General features: G+C 45.5%; 2 protein-coding genes across 3 annotated transcripts; one reads left to right on the forward strand and one right to left on the reverse strand.

The window, feature by feature from the left end:
• Nucleotides 1-701: 701 nt before the first annotated feature.
• metrn (meteorin, glial cell differentiation regulator) lies at nt 702-6,663 on the forward strand. The gene is made up of 4 exons (XM_067244908.1): nt 702-1,034; nt 1,810-2,243; nt 3,831-3,890; nt 4,667-6,663. The coding sequence occupies exons 1-4, from the start codon at nt 925-927 to the stop codon at nt 4,978-4,980; spliced, it is 918 nt and encodes a 305-aa protein (XP_067101009.1). The 5' UTR covers nt 702-924; the 3' UTR covers nt 4,981-6,663.
• An 8,020-nt stretch (nt 6,664-14,683) lies between these two features.
• Nucleotides 14,684-17,872, reverse strand: LOC136950900 (GTPase IMAP family member 9-like). Of its 2 annotated transcripts, none has more exons than XM_067245413.1 (7): nt 17,835-17,872; nt 16,855-17,039; nt 16,612-16,683; nt 16,420-16,494; nt 16,131-16,196; nt 15,911-15,964; nt 14,684-15,719 (listed from the first exon to the last, which is right to left on the reverse strand). In XM_067245413.1, the coding sequence occupies exons 2-7, from the start codon at nt 16,886-16,888 to the stop codon at nt 15,004-15,006; spliced, it is 1,017 nt and encodes a 338-aa protein (XP_067101514.1). In that variant the 5' UTR covers nt 16,889-17,039; nt 17,835-17,872; the 3' UTR covers nt 14,684-15,003. The 2 variants fall into 2 exon arrangements, with proteins under 2 accessions (XP_067101514.1, XP_067101513.1); XM_067245412.1 differs by lacking the exon at nt 17,835-17,872 and adding an exon at nt 17,696-17,756 and having other exon boundaries at nt 16,855-17,184.
• Between the last annotated feature and the right edge of the window lie 200 nt (nt 17,873-18,072).

Here is an 18,072-nt window from a genome sequence, read left to right on the forward strand (position 1 = left end):
TTATAATACCGCCACATGAAAGAGAAGCTCAGTAGGGGTGGGGGAGAGAGGGCACTTCTACCAGGGGGGCACCCTCCAACCCTTCATCATCATCCTCCTCGGCCTCTCATATCTCCATGCGCGTCACCGTAAATTGAGAGAGAACATTAGTAGAAACATACGCATGCATCTCCAGATGTAATTAAGAAAGTGCTTTCTTCAAATCGGCTTGACACCCGCATGCGGTCCATGGATAACAGGTCTTTCAAAGGCCAAGAATAGTATATCGTACTTTTTGTCGGAAGGAAATAGTCTATAGCCTACGATTTCAAGACCGATAGGCTAGACTTTTTATTTGAATACACTTTTTGTAAATCTATTTACAATTTTATAATTAATAATTTATAACATATGTTTATGTTATTGAGGTTTAATTAATTCATCAAACATAGTATCTGTATCGTCTGCTGCTAATGACCTTTAGAAAGCTTTTATTCTTATCATCATTGCTATCTACTTTAAACATCGTTTATTCTTGCATACTGATAGACCATTCTTCTCGTCACGAGCGATAGACCACACCCCTCCCCCTCTTCTGTGTGAGTGGTTTAAAGTTACGACTCTCCAACTCTGATTGGTCGGCGAACTTTTGCTTACTGTGATTAAGTTCGGTCCTCTACTTGCATTAGTCACTACACCGTCCTACAGTCGAGATAGAAGTATGGACACTTGGTAGTTTAGTCTCAGCTAGCAGCACAGTGTTATCTTATCTTATCTTATCTGTTAGAGCGGGAGGATAACCAAACTATGGAGATAGTGAAGTACAGCCATTTACGGTTAGATTTATAAGTGACTTGCACGCGACAGCTTCTTTGGAATAACTGTTACTTCTAGTAGTTGGGCAGCAGACTACTCTTAACGTGCTTCTGCACGTCTTGCTCATAGATGAGAAAAATGACCGTTTTTTGGAATAACAAAATGTGGATCGTACTGTTTGCCATTTTTGACTTGGTAGTGGCAAACTATTCTGAAGACCAGTGCAGTTGGAGAGGAAGGCAAGTGTGACCAATAATAGACTGGATAAAATCTATCTATAATTAAAAACCTAGACCCAGAGTAAATTGATTTTCTGTGATTGTACATTTGTGTGCGTGTTCTACCTTGTTGATGGTGAGCATTCCTGAGTGTCCTCTAGGCCTAGTTGCTAAAAAAAGTTAGGACAGGTCTCTTTTATAGGCTAATTGAATATTTGTCATGTGCACCGTTCCAAACTATTGCGCCCTTACTTGTCATGATGAGACCAACTGTGATGCGCAGACTATCTTAAAGCTAAAAAAGTAATTGTAAAATTTTTACTTGCACATTTCAAACTTAAAAGCGGGTTTTTATTTCACCGCAGCTCTTGCAAAGTCTTTAAAATTAACGCCGACTAATGCTTCAACCGTAACCGTTCCTTTATACAAGTGTCCAGTAGGAGGCGCTTTCTCTTAACCATGAAACGTTCTGCTGCCCAACTACGCTCAGATTTGTGAAACGTTCCTATTTTAATGTTTTCATACACCAAAGCTGCAGTGGAAAATCCCTAATCTGTTCCTTACTTTTGGTCAGAATCTTTTGATGCTGCAAGTTCCCCAACCCCAATTAGCCACATCTAAAACCTTTCCTAACCACAAACCCTGCACCATTTCCTTCATGGTTGGAGATAAATAGCATAATTTCCCATAGCTGGTATGCTGGTGGTCACTGAAATTGCAAACTGTCTTAAGCCAAGGGTCATGGCAGGGCTGCTTGTAACACGGTTCTCCCTCCCTCCTTCTTCACCTCCTACAGTGGCCTTTCCCAGCAACAAGGCAGCGTGGAGCAGATCTCCCTCCACTGTTCCGAGGGTACACTAGACTGGCTGTACCCTAAGGGGGCGCTCCGCCTGACCCTGTCCCCCCGCCTGCCGTCCGCAGCGGTTGGGCCTGGGAGCAGCAGCTCAGGCCTCATCACGGCCTGCGTCAAACCCTCGGAACACTTCCACGGGGCGCAGCTGTACCTGGAGAGAGATGGCGTCTTGGAGCTCCTGGTGGGGGACCGCCTGGAGTCTTCTCCCCCGCCGCGGGTGCGCTGTTTCAGCCGCCTGCCCGGGGAAAGGGTGGCCCTTTTCCTCCAGGCCACGCCGCACCAGGACATCAGTCGCAGGATTGCGTCCTTCCGCTACGAGCTGAGAGGGGATTGGACAGCGCGGCTGTCACTCGACTCCAGCCCAATCAGCAGTGAAGGTGAGAAGAATGAGACAGGAAGTGAAGGAAGACTTTTTTGGCTCACAGTGACGTTGCCAAAAAGGGGCCATTTGAGGTCAAATGAAAATAGAAAGTTATATAAATAGGCTTTCAAGTTTCACCTTTAAAGACGGTGCAATATCAGATGCTCTCATACAATTCCATAAAAATTTATAGTTAGAAAAAAAACAACTACTTTTGCATAATAGAACAATGAATCCTGTCACGTTATTTTCCCAAATCCGTTTGGAAGAGGTTTCTCAACAGGCTTTTGGGGGCTTTTAGGAGTTTCCACTGCCCAGGCAGAAAGTAGGAGAATGTATCCAAACTTTCCCTGGAGGCATGCAGATCTTATCAGGCCTCTGGTTTAGGTTTGAAGGGGGTGTAAAGGGAAAGAGAGAGGGAGGAGGGGAGGGCTGTGGGACAATAGCCCAGTATGTGGGGCCTTCTCCAGAGTCCAGAGGCCCTTTTCAATGGGGGCAGCATGAGTATTCTGGGATTACTGCCGTTGCCGTGGCGACCCAAAGGCCTCTGCCCAGCTGAGATGCTCCCCTTCTTTTGTTGGACTGCTCCTCTGTTGGAAGTATCTCCCCCTCCTCTCACTCCCTGAAACACACACACATAGTCTGACCGGTTGGGGATAGGGGGAGGTTTGCTATGGCCCAAGGAGGAAGGAATCTCATTTATCAAGAGTTTTTCACCAAGGAGCAGAAGGGGGGGAGGGGGAGGCAAAAGACCTTTCTCACAACTACAAGGCCAGCAGAACTTTAAAAAATGTTCGGGTGTTTTCCCCTCTCCCTGTGGCATCAATGCAGCCATAGTTTAGCGGTTGGTTTCGCTTCAGCCTCTTTCTTGTGGCCATCTGCAGTTCCTTTTATGAATCTAAAGGACTGTTCTTCTGTACTTCCTTTCCCTCTGAAGTTCTTTAAACTGATAAACAGCTGTGAACGAAGCTACCGCAGTCCAGTAGGAAGGGAAGGCTCTTGTGAAAAGTGGAAGTGGATTTTGTTTTGCCCCTTTAAATCCTTTGAAGTTATAGTAAGTCCCCTTCCTCCACCACCAGCCCTGTCTAGTCTCTGTATTGACGAGGTGTGACTACAGACACCCTCGCTGGCTTTAGGGAGGAAGTTTCATGAGGCGGAAAGATACGTCTGGATCGAGGTCTCTCACACCTTTAAGTTTTCACAACCGTAAAAGTAACAGCTGTCTGCCATTCCACTGCGGTGGGTCAGTGTGGGGGTGTGTGCTTGGGCTCCAGGTCTGGTTATCCCCGTCACGTGTCGCCTGGGAACTTGATCTAAAGCTGTTGTCCTTCATGTCTGCTACAGGATATGTTTGTAGATGATCGGTTTGAAGCCCTGCACTGTTAGAGCTTTCAAGGGGAGAGAAAAAAAGAGCTTTCAATTAGTAATTAGTAACTTCTAGCTAGGCCTGCATGGCCTTCCATACAATACGGTGGTAAATAAAGCCTAAAAGAGATACTAACGTAGTGATTGTAGTTTCGCTAATTATTGAAGGTCACTGACTGACTCCCTCTTTCTTTTTTCCCTTTTCTCCCTCCCTCCCTCCTTTTCTCTCTCTCCCCAGGTGCTTGCAGACCTTGCAACAACACAGAGATCCTAATGGCTGTCTGCACCAGCGACTTTGGTGAGCTCTCCCTCTTTACTACCCGGACTCCTACGCTAGTTCTGGTCATATAACAATAAAAACTCACAGTACAAAGACTGTGTAATGACCCCCCGGTCCCCCTCCCGTCCACTCTATGGCAGGTTTAGTACATTTATTTAACCACCAAATGGTGCCAGCTACCTCTATGCAGCCAAAGAACGTAACGATTTTGTGTCAGGATTTCAGGAACGTCGTGTCTAATCAGCTTAAATGCAGAGGGGGTTTTTGGGGCCAGGTTTAAAATTGGGGCGACAGTGCTCAGATCCGAATCCTCCCACCTTAGGTCTACTTAATGTTTTCAGAGGTCAGAGGTGAAACAGCACTTCTTTATCCTCTCCAGTTCCTAGAACCCCCCTCCTTGGGGCACAGTGGTGGACTAATCCCAACCTCACTCCCCCCCCCCTTCAGAGTCAGAGTAGTGGACTAATCCTTGTGGCTCTGATTGAGCTGTAACCTGACTGTGGGCCGGCCCCTCTTGGCAACTCAAAGTCGGAGGGATTAAAGATTAGCCCCCACTCCCCCCGTATCCCTGTGGCTATCCCAAGTGAGGTCCTCTGCTGGCCTTGGATATAACTTCAGCTGTTCAACAGTCCTGTGAGATTTTCCTTGCGAGCCACAAAATATGTATATAGATCTATCATCCACCGCAGTACCCCGCCCCAAATGATTCATGTATTGCGATGCTTTACATGATGGGCTGTTTGTGTAGTTTGATCCAACACTGAGCTGACATCGAACTGCTCCTTTCTCCACAGTGGTACGAGGGAACATTCGGGCGGTGCAGGAGGATGAGGATCTGCGGGCGGCCGTGATCAAGGTCAGCGCGACCCGGGTCTTCCGTCAGAAGTACGCCCTGTTCACCGGCGCGGGCCGTCTCACCCAGTCGGGCGAGATTCGTACCCTTCTGCAGTGTGGGGTCCGGCCTGGACCAGGCAGCTTCCTGTTCACCGGCCGGGTCCACTTTGGCGAGGCGTGGCTTGGCTGCGCCCCCCGCTACAAGGACTTCCAGCGGGCCTACACCATGGCCAAAGAGGCCCAGGAGATCCCCTGCGAACTGGATGTGGACTGAACCGACTGGAACTTGAGCCTTCAGCTTTCTGTAACACTGAACCAAGGCTGGGAGGCAAGCCTGTTCGCTGCACCCCCCTGACCTCCCGCAACCCTCAGACAAGGGTTGATGTGTGATGAAGCATGTGGTGTGCAACTGTGGGAAGATGCCACCATGATGGCTCCAGTGGATCCTGCCCTGTAAAAGCATGGAGAAGTTCCCTGTCTGGTTGCGTAGCACCACTCCCAGTGCAATATGCCATCTGGTTTACGAAGACCTACGAAGGTGTGAAACAGGCAACATGGTGGATTGTGGCTCCAAAGCATTTGGCATTGGCAGGATGTTAGGAATTTCTCCAGATTTCACCGTTTATTTGGTTCAAATGTCCCCAATAGAATGAATGGCATGACTTCAGGTCCATTTGTGATTGTGTCTTATGAAACTCAGGAAAATATATGAGAAGTTTTATGAAGATTGTTATTAATTGTTGAACTGAAATCCCAGTGTTTAAAGGCTTCAAAATGGCAATCAGTGTTTCGCTGTTTTGAATTCATGAACAGTTAAAAAAAAGTAATTGCCATGATAAATGCCATGTTTCTGTAGCTATCATTGAGAGACCATTCTCGATGTTACTGTTCTTTATGCGGAGATGAAGAATAGGTATTCTTTTGAAAGGTTGTCATTGAAAATATGAATTTGCACTGATTAGGGAAAGGGACTGATCTGGAAAGCCTGGTTCTGCAAGCACTGAAAACCAAATAAAAAGCAACTATATGTAGCATAGACGGGCGATAAGAACGTAATATATGACCAGACGATGCTAGCGCATAATTAGCGCTAGGCCAGAGCTAGCATAGCATGTTTGATGCTAGCGACGCTTGGCAAGCTAGTGCTGAGAGCACTTTCACATTTGTAGCCAACTCTGAGATTCTTTTTCTCTTTGTACACACAGGGTCATTCTGACTCTCAGATCCCTGTATAAAGATGTTATAAAAATGTCTATGATGAACATTTCAGCATTTTCATTGCTTGCTGTTGTGTTACGTAATTACGTTATACTTTTGGTTGCCATGCTATGTCTGCAAATGTTTTATATTATTCCATTTGACTTCAGAGATTTGGTTTGACAGCGTTCATTCTCGGTCGACCCATTACTTTGCAGCACTGTTGCCAAAGCAGCTATTTTGTCACCTTTGTATGTAATTTTCAACAAAACTTAATGTTGTATAAACATAACTGTTAATGGGAGTTCAACTGGGCGTTGTTGGTCAAAATATGTCTTTAGTTATTTTCATGCAATAACAACTACACTGCCATGCCTGATAAATATATGGAATATACTCTTTCCAAACAACAAGTGCATTTGCTACATCTGGACTTGGCTAGCAAAAAAGAGAAAAAATGCACGATTCCACTGCATCGGTTATTCAACTGACTGTCTTAAGTGCACTATAGAAATGAAGGGAAAGGGTTAATACCAAATTAACATGTGCTGGAGCGGTATGTTAGAATAAAAGCTATACCGCCATTTTGTGTGATTTTTGCTATTGTTGTTTCAATGTCTTTTATGTGTTTTTTTTTAAATGAAAATCAATGTCAATGTAAATATGTAAATAAGATATTCTAGGGGAAAAAAACGTTATTATGGAGGTATACCATTGTCTGGAAATTGTCATGTGTAGGCCTATGTGTGGCCATATTAAATTGTTGAAAAGAACAGATGTTTCAGTCTTCATTTTCACTAACATCATACGTAAAAATGTCGGCCCTTTCTCACATAGTTAAATAACAAACAAACTTAAAACATCTCAGGAATCCAAACCGCCGTCATAACTCAGTGTCCAAACTTAGAAAAGCCCAGTCCTGGATCTCTTAAGACCCAGAACAAACGACCTGACTAACGGAAGAGATAAACGAAAGCGACTGGAGATTTAGAGGTGTGCTAACATGCTCCGGGCTCTGTGGGGCTGGGTGGTGGTGGGCGTAGGAGCCACGCTCGGAATCCTGTTGTGCTGGAGGGCCTCATGATCCAGGAAGTCATAAATCCCCATTACGGGTGCAGAGCACCATGGCAGGCGGACTGGAGGTGCCACACAGTCGCTCTCTCCATCCTGCCCCCAGACAGCCTGCCTTCGATCCTGCTCAGCCTCCCATCTCAGACACAGACAACCTTTACAGCTCTGCAGACTGCACCGCCATTAAATCCAAGGCTGTCTGAACCAGAGCACTAATGGACCCCAGTCTTATCTCAGTGACCAGCCAGCGCTAAAGTCTGAGTCCCATTTCACACTAATGTGACCATGGATTATCAAGCCGACTGATAATGAGACTACAGTTGGCATTCTGTATGTGTAATCTCTCTCACTAACACAATAAGAACGGACTGACATTCAATCATGTGATACTCATAACACTAACCCACTTTGTTAAATTTATCACCTGTTTCTTTTCCCCCCCCCCCCACAGCATATTCGGCAGATTTCCCAATAAAACCATAATAAATGGCATCCACAAACTGCAATGCCCATATGCGTTTTCAAAATGTAATGCATTCGTCTGTTAAAACCTCACACATTTACTGCATACTATAAATCTGTTTGAAAGCGAGCAGGTGGGGGATTTTACACGGTGTAAGACTCATGCAGAAGAACCACAAGCATGTGTCACACACACTTACTTCCCTTCGTTCAAACCTGGGTAAAACCTTCTGCCTCTGCATCAGTAGCTGTCAGCCCTCCTGGGCCCCTGCACCCCTCTATCCCTCCATCTATCCCTCCCTCCTTCCCTCTTTCCTCCACCTCTAAGTCCATTTGAGCTGTCTGCTTTTGTGCTGATAAGCCGAAACAAAGAACACTTAAATTATGCCCACTGCACTGCAGTCATATATCATCCTGTGACATTCGGGTGAGCTCTCTCGCTCCCCCCCCCCCCCCCCTCACTCAATTTTAACCTCAGTGTGACCTTTGTAGTCTCACACAACAACACCCCTCCAAACTAGGACCAACTGCCTTCAAGAGGGAATGCTACAACAACAGAGAAACAGTATCCCGAAGAATATAGTAGTCATAGTCATTTATATACATTCTGGTGTGGTATTTCATGCTGACTAGCTAATTCCATTGACCAAAAAAAACCTAAAGAAACACAGAATCTGAGGATTTAGCCACGAGACTGTGTCTGGATTTGTAGACCTTTAGTGAGCAGGGACATGTAACAAAGTTCTCTCTGTCTCTCTCTCTCTGCATACAATATGGGAATATATATATATCCCTCTGTGGCATGGTTTGGGGATGCATAGAATTTGGAAAACAGGAAATTCATAGGAAGAGGGATCCAAAGGGATGGGAGAGGGTGGGTGGGGTGTGGACTTCCGCAGGCCCCAGAGGGAGACCGGGGGAAGTGTCTGGAGCACAAGCCCCAGAGAGAGTGCAGACAGGGGCAAAGTGCTCCAGGACACTCCCTTGTAGTCCAACATAACAACAACACAGCCAGTTCATAGCATTAACAGCAAGAGCTCTGGTCAAATGTTCAACTGGCATAAACCCATCGACCTGACGTATTCTTTTAGTATTAGGACAGAATCTCTGTCTCGGAGGAAACATTAAAGTTAGGCCGTAAATGAATAAGGCTCGATTTAAAGACTTCAATCTATTTCTAGCCAACGCATTCCAGCAACGTCTGTGCTGTTCCCAGGTCTGTTTCTGTCGAAGGACACAGACAATAGACGTAACACGTACGATAAGACACGGACTGTCCGATGCCCCCTCTGCAGAGCAGACCAGCTCGTCACCACAAGATTCTAGCGAAAAGATTCCAGGTGGAATAAGTAGATCACAAGGATTCTACGTTGCCCTGGTGATTTCCCAACCAGGAAAACAGAACATCAGAATGAATCATTCCCACATGTGTCGTCTCCAGGCGGGTTATATGAGCTGCTCCCACCAGCCAGCGCCCTGGCAGTACTTAGTCAGCTCCTCTCCAGCTGAGAGAGCCTAAACACCGTGACCACACTGAGGCTTCCCAGCTGACCAGCTCTGCTTCCCAGAACATTCCCCAGAACAAGAAACGATGATGATGGTTCCCAAAAGAGAATGGAAATCACACAAATGCCCTCAGAGAGTAAGGTCTCTTACCAAGGCATCAGGGACTCTTCTTTTGTCAGAACTCAAACAAAGCATCCATTGAACGTTTTTTTTTTCATTTTTCTCCCTCACTTCAGTGTTCTCTACTCCTCAAGCTTTCTGCGGAGTTGCGGGATGGAGTTTAAGTGGTGGGACTCTGAGACTGTGTTTGGAGACGCTCCCCTTTCGTACAGACTAGGGATGGTATCCTGGTGAGAACCGAGGCCTCTGGAGGGGCAAGAGAGGGCAATCTGGATGGGTTGAGAGGGCAGTTTGGGTTTGGGTTGAGAGGGCAGTTTCAAGTGGGTCATGGGGGCAGCTCTAGAGGGTTATGAGGCCAGTTGGGAGGGTGTTGAGAGTGTAGTTTGGGTGGTGTTGTGAGTGTAGTTTGGGTGTGGGAGAAATCAGGGATTTCTAATGTGCTTCCTTCCACATGGGTTGACAAGGCGGTGCAGAGCGGGCCAAGACCATGTTTATCTGACCGTGTTATCCCTCTGAAGGACCGAGAGTGAGGGAGGGGTGGCGGCGAAGGGGTGCAAGGAGCCACTTTTGTTCCTCAAGAGCTTGCAGATGGCTGTAATCCCCTTCCAAAAGCACACAGCAAATCAATCTGGAGCGGGTGGACATGGTGTGTGTGGTTGCAGAGGCGGGAGAGTGCGTCTCTCTGGGAGGGGTCCCTGAACACAAGAAACCCACGTCTAGGGCAGGCTGCGTCTTAGACCGTTTCCCGCCAAAAAGCAGCATTGTAAGGAAAGACGGGGAGAGTGAATCGCAACCCCCTCCGTGCGAGACACCCCCAAACACCCACAGCCCACGTTTCAGCTGCACACAGCTGCCATTACTCCCCAGGATCTGGGGGGGTGGATGTAAGCGACCTGCGGGAGGCGTGAGATCAAAACGACCTGGGAACCCTGACATTACAAGCGAGTGGAGCCATTTGAACAGCCATTGAGGGCGTGCGAGGGTATGTGTGTGTGTGTTTGAGAGAGAGAGAGACAGAAAGAGAGAGCAAGTAAGGGTGTAGGACATGAGACCCACACCCATTCTGTTCTCAGGTTATTGAAAAATAACCCTTTTAGGCGGCAAGTGCACGAAACCTGTGCAACACAGAAGTTTCAGAGGCAGGAGCTGGTGCACACTCTCACTTTATTGTCTTGCTCTCACTATAGATCAAAAGCACCGGATAGATGAAATGAATTGGGTGCCTTGTATATGGGAGGGTTTATGATGCTATTCATAGCAACACTCATACGGCAATACAAAGGGCAACAAGGGCATTTCAGGCGGGTAATTTCAAGAGGACATCTGGTTTGAGTTTTTTGTTGATCGAAAACAATAACTTCACAAAGATTCTCATCTCCCAAGCAAATGTTCTGTGATGGTGCCCATGTAACATTAACATAAATATGAGTCAGTCCTTCTTTCACTCTGTATGCTTTGTATTCCTGGAAAAACTTCCCCCCCAAAGGGGGAGGAAGTCTTCAAGATGTCTGAAATACGGTATCAAGTTGATTGTTGTTGTCCTTGACAACACCCGGCGTAAACACACTACTGTCGATAGACATGTAGCAGCAGGGGGAACTTATTTATAATCTTTTTTCATTTGTCCACATTTCTTGTATTGGAAGCGAAGGCAGTAGTATGGTTTTTACATTTGGTACAATGTGACGTTCAGAGAGATTCCGTTCTAATATTACATGTGAGCGTCCTTCTTCTTCTCACCATTCCACTCCTCCAAGGCTGAAACATTTGTCTTCCCTCCACTCCTCCTCTCCCTCCCTTGTTTTGCTTGTCTGCCTGACGTCAGTCTCGCTGGATGCCGGGCTAAGCCCCCGGCTGAGAACCTAGCCTCTGCAGAAGAACACACCTGTCTCTCCCTGGCCCCTAAAACCCTGTAATTAACAGCCAGGATTGTGGTTCACAGACAAAACCCACCAGAGTGCCTGAACAATAGAGAGAAACCTCCCTATGAGAAGGTACAGTCCTTTCACAACCATATCTGTCTCTCTCAATCTTTCTCGCTTTCTTCTCTCCCTTTCGGTCACACATTCGTATATTTCCCCCTCTTAATCCTGTAAATACTGAAGCATGGCCTCTTGATCCCCCTCTCTTTTCTCTCCTTCTCTCTCTCTCCCTCTCTCCCTCTCTCTCTCTCTCTCTCATCTTCAGTTAACCTCCACAGAAACTTAACGCACTGTGTCTGCTGTTCCAATTGTTCATGTCCAGTTGAGAGGGCGTGAGGTTTGAAAGAGGTTGGAACGAAACTGCCAATCATGTTTGTTTTTGTTACGTTTCTTTACCTGCGAGTATCTACTCTCTCTCATTTCCTTTCAGTGGGGGCCTGTGGGCCCTTGATTTATCAAAAGAAAATCTCTAGAGATTACATTTTCCTGAACGATTCAACCGTGATATCTGAGACCTATTATTCTCTTCGGGCCAAAGCTCTGAAAGTAACTTTATACATTTATTCACGGAGCCACACAGAAACTACAATAGTTTGATAACTCTCTTAGCGAAGCTAGCTAATGAGGTGGAATGTCACTAATAATTCCAAAGTGGTGTTTTACTTTTAAACTCTGAGGTAGGGAGGAAAGAGAGAACCTGCCAATGTCATTTAAGCAGGCGAGGTGTTGACAGTTGGGTGGCATGTTTTTCTAACACGGTGCACTCCTACACACGGGTGCAGCCGGTCTGGGCTGTGTCTCAGCGTGTTGGAGGGTGGCAATCCTCCGGCCTTCCCTCAGCACTGCACTCATTCCAGGGGAACATGTGCGCTGGAATTCTCTCCCAATTAAGACAGGGATTAGCTTCTCCACTGTGGGAACAGACCCCAGTGTGGGAAAGCAGTGGGGCTGTATCCCCCTCTCCTTCTCTCTCTCTCTCTCTCTGGTTGCCCCCTCAGCCTCATTCTCACTCGCTCTTGTTCCTCTCGCTCCCTCCCTTTCTCGTCTTTCTCACCCTCTCTGCCCCCTCACCCTTACTGTAATTCTTCTTCTTTCACATTCTCACCCTATATTCAGTTCTTTCCCTTCCCTCTCGTCCTCTTAGACTTGCTGCTTAATTACTTTCGTTTTAATCCTGGGTCCCTTGCCTCTTTCTTTCTCTTTCTCCAACATCTCACTGAACCTTACTCTCATTTCACAAAATTCATCTCTCTTCTGTCAATTAATTGTTCCCCTCGGTCATTAATGACAGTCAGTAGACCTTTCATCTTGTTTTTCCTTACAGTAGCTTAAACTACCCCCTTTCACTCTTTTTCGCTCTCTCTCTCTCAGCTCTCCAAAGTTTTCATGCTCCATTCTCTGAAGTCTTCTGAAGAGCACAGCTCATCTGTGCTCCAGTACCACCCACCCCCCCCCCCCCTCCAGTCTTCAGATTGAAAGCTTGTCTAGAGGGGAGTAGGAGACTCTCTCATGAATGGTGTGGAACTACAGAGCTGGAAGGCAGGGCAACAGTGACTCAAAAGAAAAGACAGGTGCCTCAGAAAAAAGGGTTTTCAAAGTTTAGATTTTAAAAGTCAATTTGTACATTTCAAAAAATGTATTCCACAGGAGCAGGAATATGTAAATACGGTTTAGGCAATGAATAATAAAAAAAAGATAATAACTCAACACAAACTATACAATAAATAGCACAATAACTGTCAGAATTCTGTCTGAAAGCCTAACTGACACCGTCGGCAACCCTTACGCGAGGATGTGTTTCACAAAGGCCCATGGGAAAGTACTCATTGAACCTGCGGTTGCCTCTGACCTTGTGCTCCTCTTCTTTCTCATGATCTTGCAATAATTTCAGTATCGCACACTGAATTCCTCTCTCACCGCCTCCGCATTCCTCCCTTCCATTGTCACCTTCTCTTCCTCACCCCCTCCCTCTCGTTCTCTTCTCTTGCTAGCGTTCCCACAAATCCATTCCCTTTGCTCTCCTACACACAAGGCTTGTCGGTTCCAATTATGGTCGGAGCGTCCACCCCCCACCCCCCCTCCCAGCTCATACACCCTGGCTCACACACACACAGCCCGTTCTCATTAAGCCTGTATCAATTAGGCGTTAGACCCTTAAAACAAAGGCCCTCTTTACCAGCGGCCCATCGCATGCCATGTGAGCCACTTCCTCCTCACCCTGCTTCCCATCCAGGCAGGGACACATTCATCCACGCTCTTTCCCACTCCGTCCATCCTCCACCAGGCCGGCTCCTCAGCAACCATTAGCATATTCAGATGATAAAGGGAACCAGATAGGTTTATTGCATGTACCACATTACGAACAGTATTAAGTACGTTCGTTCCTGTCATCGTGTGGTGGAGTAGTAGTTTGTAGGGGCCTTCTTAGAGCTCTGCTGTTGATAACTCAAACTTTGTAATGGTATGCAAATTGGAAGCTTTTATGCAGAACTCACACAACTAACCGTTTCTATTTCGCCTGAGCCGGTCGCTGGCAGCTCTGCATGTCTGCAGCTCTGCATGTCTGCAGCTCGGCATGTCTGCAGCTCTGCATGTCTGCAGCGCCGCGCTCATCTTCCTCGGTCTTTGTCGGCTCTGCAGCACAACACAACCTGGTTATGATTTTCCCACAGATCTGCCGGTGAGAGGAGTCGTGCCCGGCACCACAGATCTGCCAGTGAGAGGAGTCGTGCCCGGCACCACAGCTCGTTGGCACGGTGACCACGTTGGCACAAACCCAGCCTGTACTCCCCGCCCCCCCCTCCCTCTTTTTCCCAAGGTTCTGGGAGTGTCATACATTACTGACACAATCCTTCCCAGCCATCCTCTATCCCCCCTGCCTCCCTTGGCTGGCATGGCCCCTATAAAGGGGATTGGGGTGGATATGCCAAACATGACCGTTGCATCCTCTCTCTGTCTTTCCAGCCCCTCTCTCTTTTTCCATCACTCTCCATCCCTTTCTCTCTCTCTCCCTGTCTCTCTCTCTCCTTCTCTCTCTCCGTCAGTAGAGTCAGTGTGTCCTGACACAGCTGTCATTGCACTCTCCAGTGTTGCTCCCACATAAAGAGGAACTCTAGAGTCACACTAAACAGTTGGACCGCTGCATTATTCAAAGGGACGGGATCTTTATTTATATGTCAGCTGTAACGTGTTGGCGTGCCATGAACATCAGTCATCAGACAGAGACTATAGTTGTTAGTGTCAAGGCCAGGGAACAAGTGCAGTTCCAGGGGTCTTTCACTGGTAAAAGGATTTAAAGGGAGTAGGGACTGGCTCAAACCCGCACTATATGTCATCAATACGAGCCCACATTCTCAGAGATCCTGGGTCGTCTAGGTCACGGTTCTCAGCTTAGAGGAGTAGTATTCACATGTGTGTGTCCCTGGATAACATGTAATGACATTATTGTCACCCGGGTTACCGTTCGTTGTCAGCACGCTTTCTTCTCCCCAGCTCGTGAAATTGACATAAGCTTTCCAAACATTCCTGGCATTTTTTCTCAAGGCTGGATTTCTTTGGGCCCTTTTATAGAGGGGACCAGCAGCGTGAGCGCCCCCCTGTGGCAGGAGAGAACACGAGCCTGCAACGCCATCGTCCTGAAGCCGAGTCTGTGAAAACTATTTGCCATTAAAATGCTAATTTTGAGCCTAGATACCTGAACAATATTGTAAATACTTTTAATCACTGGAAAATTTCAAATGTGTATCTTGTACAACAACCATACTCCATAACTCATAGTCTCTTCACGTTGACAAATGTAGCATTTAAATAATTGCCTGTATGTGTATGCATATTCAAAAACATATTTACATTGATATTTTTACATTTGATTGACCCTTTGATCCAAAGCTTTCAGTTTTCTACCTTGCTATCTCTTCAACCCCTCCATTCCTGTCCCACTCCAATCATCTGTTGCTTTAGTTCAGTTTGCCCACGCAGTGTTCTGACGCCTCACTCATGCGAGAGGATCCCTCCCTCCTCTATTTCTTCAAGAGCATCAAACACAACTCATATGTGTCTTTCTTTTCTTTCGCTTCCCTCTGCATTCTCTCCTCTCTCTCCCTGCAAACATTTTCCATTGCCATCCTTTTGGCCTGGGCCTCTTGGTACATCTGACTGCTGTAAAAGCTCTCTCTGTTTCCAACCACAATCTCCTCTATCTGGTTCAGCAGCTTTGAAACTTGAGTGCCACGGGTCCTGTCCTCGATGTTGAGTATGCAGTAGCTGTTCATACATTTCTCTATCAGCATTTGCATGTTCTGACTCCTGGCGTCCATCTTTTGTTCTCTCAGACTCCCAGCGTGGGTGAATAGAATGATAGAGTGTCCCCAGCATCCCTCCCCAAACATCTCCTCCATTATCTCCACAGCCCGCCTCTCCTCCCCCTCAGAGGGCTCCACAGGTACGACCAGGAGGAAGGCGTGAGGTCCTGGTGCTGACAGACGGACACACCGCCCCACATCCCGTCTCCTCTCCTCCAGAGAGAGGTCAGGGCAGAACCAGTCCGGAGTGTCCACCAGCACCAGCCGTCTCCCACACACGTCCCTCTCTCTCCTCCCACTCTGGGTGACTTCAGCGGGGCTGTCCTGGGCCTCACACTCCTCTCTGCCCAGGAGGAGGTTTCCTGCTGCCTTCCTCCCAGCTCCTGTCCTCCCCAGCAGCACCACTCTCAGCTCAGACACACTTTCTGCCTCCACTGCAACACAAAAAACCCTGGGGTCAATATCCAACCAAAGGAACATCATGTAGGAGTTGTCCCTGTAGTTAACTCGTGTTTGTAAGAATTTTAAGCAGATAATTATAATGGAATGAATTTTTATTATGAGTTGCTGATGATGTCAAAACCTAATCAAATTTTAAGCTGTGAATATATGAACTGGTTCTTACTGCATGAAGAGATGGTTATCCTCCTCTGTGCTGGAGCTTGGTTTATATCTTCCACTGCAACACAACACACGACACAGTTCATACTACTAGCAATATCATTCATTTAAAAAAGTAAATGAATGTAAAAAGTTATAAAATAGTTATAGTTGAGTTCTAAATAAATAAAGAACAAGCTTGTTAGGAATACAAACAATGGATTGAATGAATAGAATCCTCTTACTGGTTCTGTTCATCAAAGGTTGAATGGGTTCTGTCACTGCTCTTTTTCTAGTGATATCCTGCTTTACTGTGAGACAGACATTGGGAAATATTAGTAATGCTATAACTGTTTTATGTTCTGTATGACTATTAAAATTGCCCTATGAATAAATTCAGTACATGAGGTATACACTGATGTATTCAAAACAAAAACAACACAACAGAACAATATACACAAAAGATTTAGCATTTGTATGCACACACAGACAGTGAACAACATTGTATTAAAATGCTTGAGAGAAGCATCTTACAATTGTCTTTTTCCTCTTGCAGTTTGTATAGTTGTTTAGGTTCTTTGATAATCAAATGATGTGGTTTCTTGGTCTCTGGCAGATTAGATTAAATATTTTTTTTTACAAATAAAGTGACCTGTGATTTACATGATAATTTCACTACATTGATAAAACATTTAAATCGCCAGTGCATTCTTAGCTTCAACATACCCAGCATGTTTGCAGATTCAATCCTTCTCCTCCAGTTTATCAACGTCTCAGATTGTAAGTAAGCTTTGGCGTCTACGTCAGATAATATAAAGGTTAGCGAAGTCTACTACTGCACATACTGTAGCTATGCAACACAATCCATTAATAGATACTCAACTAAACAAAAGACAGAAAGTTGTCTAAACATATTTTATTTAAATATGTCTATGGATTTCATCTTTAAGAATTGATGTGCACACTTACTGCTGACCCATAACCCCACTGCAACCTCAAGCATCTGTGCCCGGGTGATGACCTGACAGATATAGACTCCACGACTTGAACTTGTAACGTTTCTCAACCTTAGAGACACGTTACCTCTCTCCAGTTCCTCTGGGAGCACACTCACTTTGTGCTCATAGCCCACTGCCTCTGTCACAAAGCCACTCCTGTACAAGTAAATGCATTCACTCTCCTTAAACCATTGGATTGTTACGAAGTTAGCGTTGATCTTGGGATCAAGGAAGCAGGGGAGTGTAAGCTCATTGCCAGAGTTTGTCTGGACAATATCTCCAGTGACAAGTTTAATATGACCTGTTAATACAAAGAGAAACTGTCTTGTTTGTATATCAGAAATACATTGACTAACATATTGTCTATATAAATAGGAAACATGTATATCCCCCAAAAAGCTGTTTCCTAATTACAGGTAGTGTATTTGAATTTAATTGAAGCTCACATAATTGTACTAGTCATAGAACAGTCATCATGCACCATGTAATGTAATCAAATGATTTCTTTTTTCAAATTTGTATGCAGTCAACAGCATACATTTCCAGCATCATGTCAGCATGTTTGATTACCACTTCCTAATTTCGTGAAAAAGTTCAGGCCTGCCATCCAGCTCTCATAACAAAAACATGGCATTCAGATTTATCCCGTAACTCGACCCTATACAGAATCTAGTAGCTATTGTGAGTGTAGTTAACACATTACTCAGCAAAATAAGTTCATGCAGAATCATATACCAAAATACTAAACTTGTAGATTGCCAACAATCAGTTCAAAAATTCAGTTTATTCAAGATGTACACAGTAAAACTTACTTTCAACTTTGGAGAATGCCATTCCCCCCTAAGTTGTGAGGAGAAAATGTATTATATTTTGTCATCACCTCCCAAAAATACAAAAGGCTTTTTAATGTTTATTTTAAACTACGAACAACTTTGTACACATACATCTTACCTGCTATGGTGCTTTCTGTTTCTCAAACTTCAATAACAATCTAGCCAACTGACAAAAATGTAAGAAAACCACTTCCCCTAAATGATTGGCAGAAGTAGCCTAAAGATTTTCTGTGAGGCATTTCGATGTTTTGTGAAACTGAACTGATTTATGAAGTACGGCTCATATTATTATTAAAATAAGATCACAAAACTTTATCTGACAACTAAAAGAGGAAAATGTTCCATTTGATAATAAA

The sequence above is a fragment of the Osmerus mordax genome, chromosome 10 (assembly GCF_038355195.1).
Source record: "Osmerus mordax isolate fOsmMor3 chromosome 10, fOsmMor3.pri, whole genome shotgun sequence".
Classification (NCBI taxonomy): domain Eukaryota; kingdom Metazoa; phylum Chordata; class Actinopteri; order Osmeriformes; family Osmeridae; genus Osmerus; species Osmerus mordax.

Bases quoted from the DNA above. Each gene is read 5' to 3' on its own strand.
- LOC136950900 (XM_067245412.1), bottom strand. From the start codon at position 17,717: ATGGCATTCTCCAAAGTTGAAA. The intron at 16,684-16,854 runs GTAAGTGTGCAC...TATCTGACGTAG, and splicing joins AGTGGGGTTATGGGTCAGCA to ACGCCAAAGCTTACTTACAA. The intron at 16,495-16,611 runs GTATGTTGAAGC...CTAATCTGCCAG, and splicing joins TGAATCTGCAAACATGCTGG to AGACCAAGAAACCACATCAT.
- metrn (XM_067244908.1), top strand. From the start codon at position 925: ATGAGAAAAATGACCGTTTTTTGGAATAACAAAATGTGGATCGTACTG. The intron at 1,035-1,809 runs GCAAGTGTGACC...CACCTCCTACAG, and splicing joins CAGTGCAGTTGGAGAGGAAG to TGGCCTTTCCCAGCAACAAG. The intron at 3,891-4,666 runs GTGAGCTCTCCC...CTTTCTCCACAG, and splicing joins TGTCTGCACCAGCGACTTTG to TGGTACGAGGGAACATTCGG.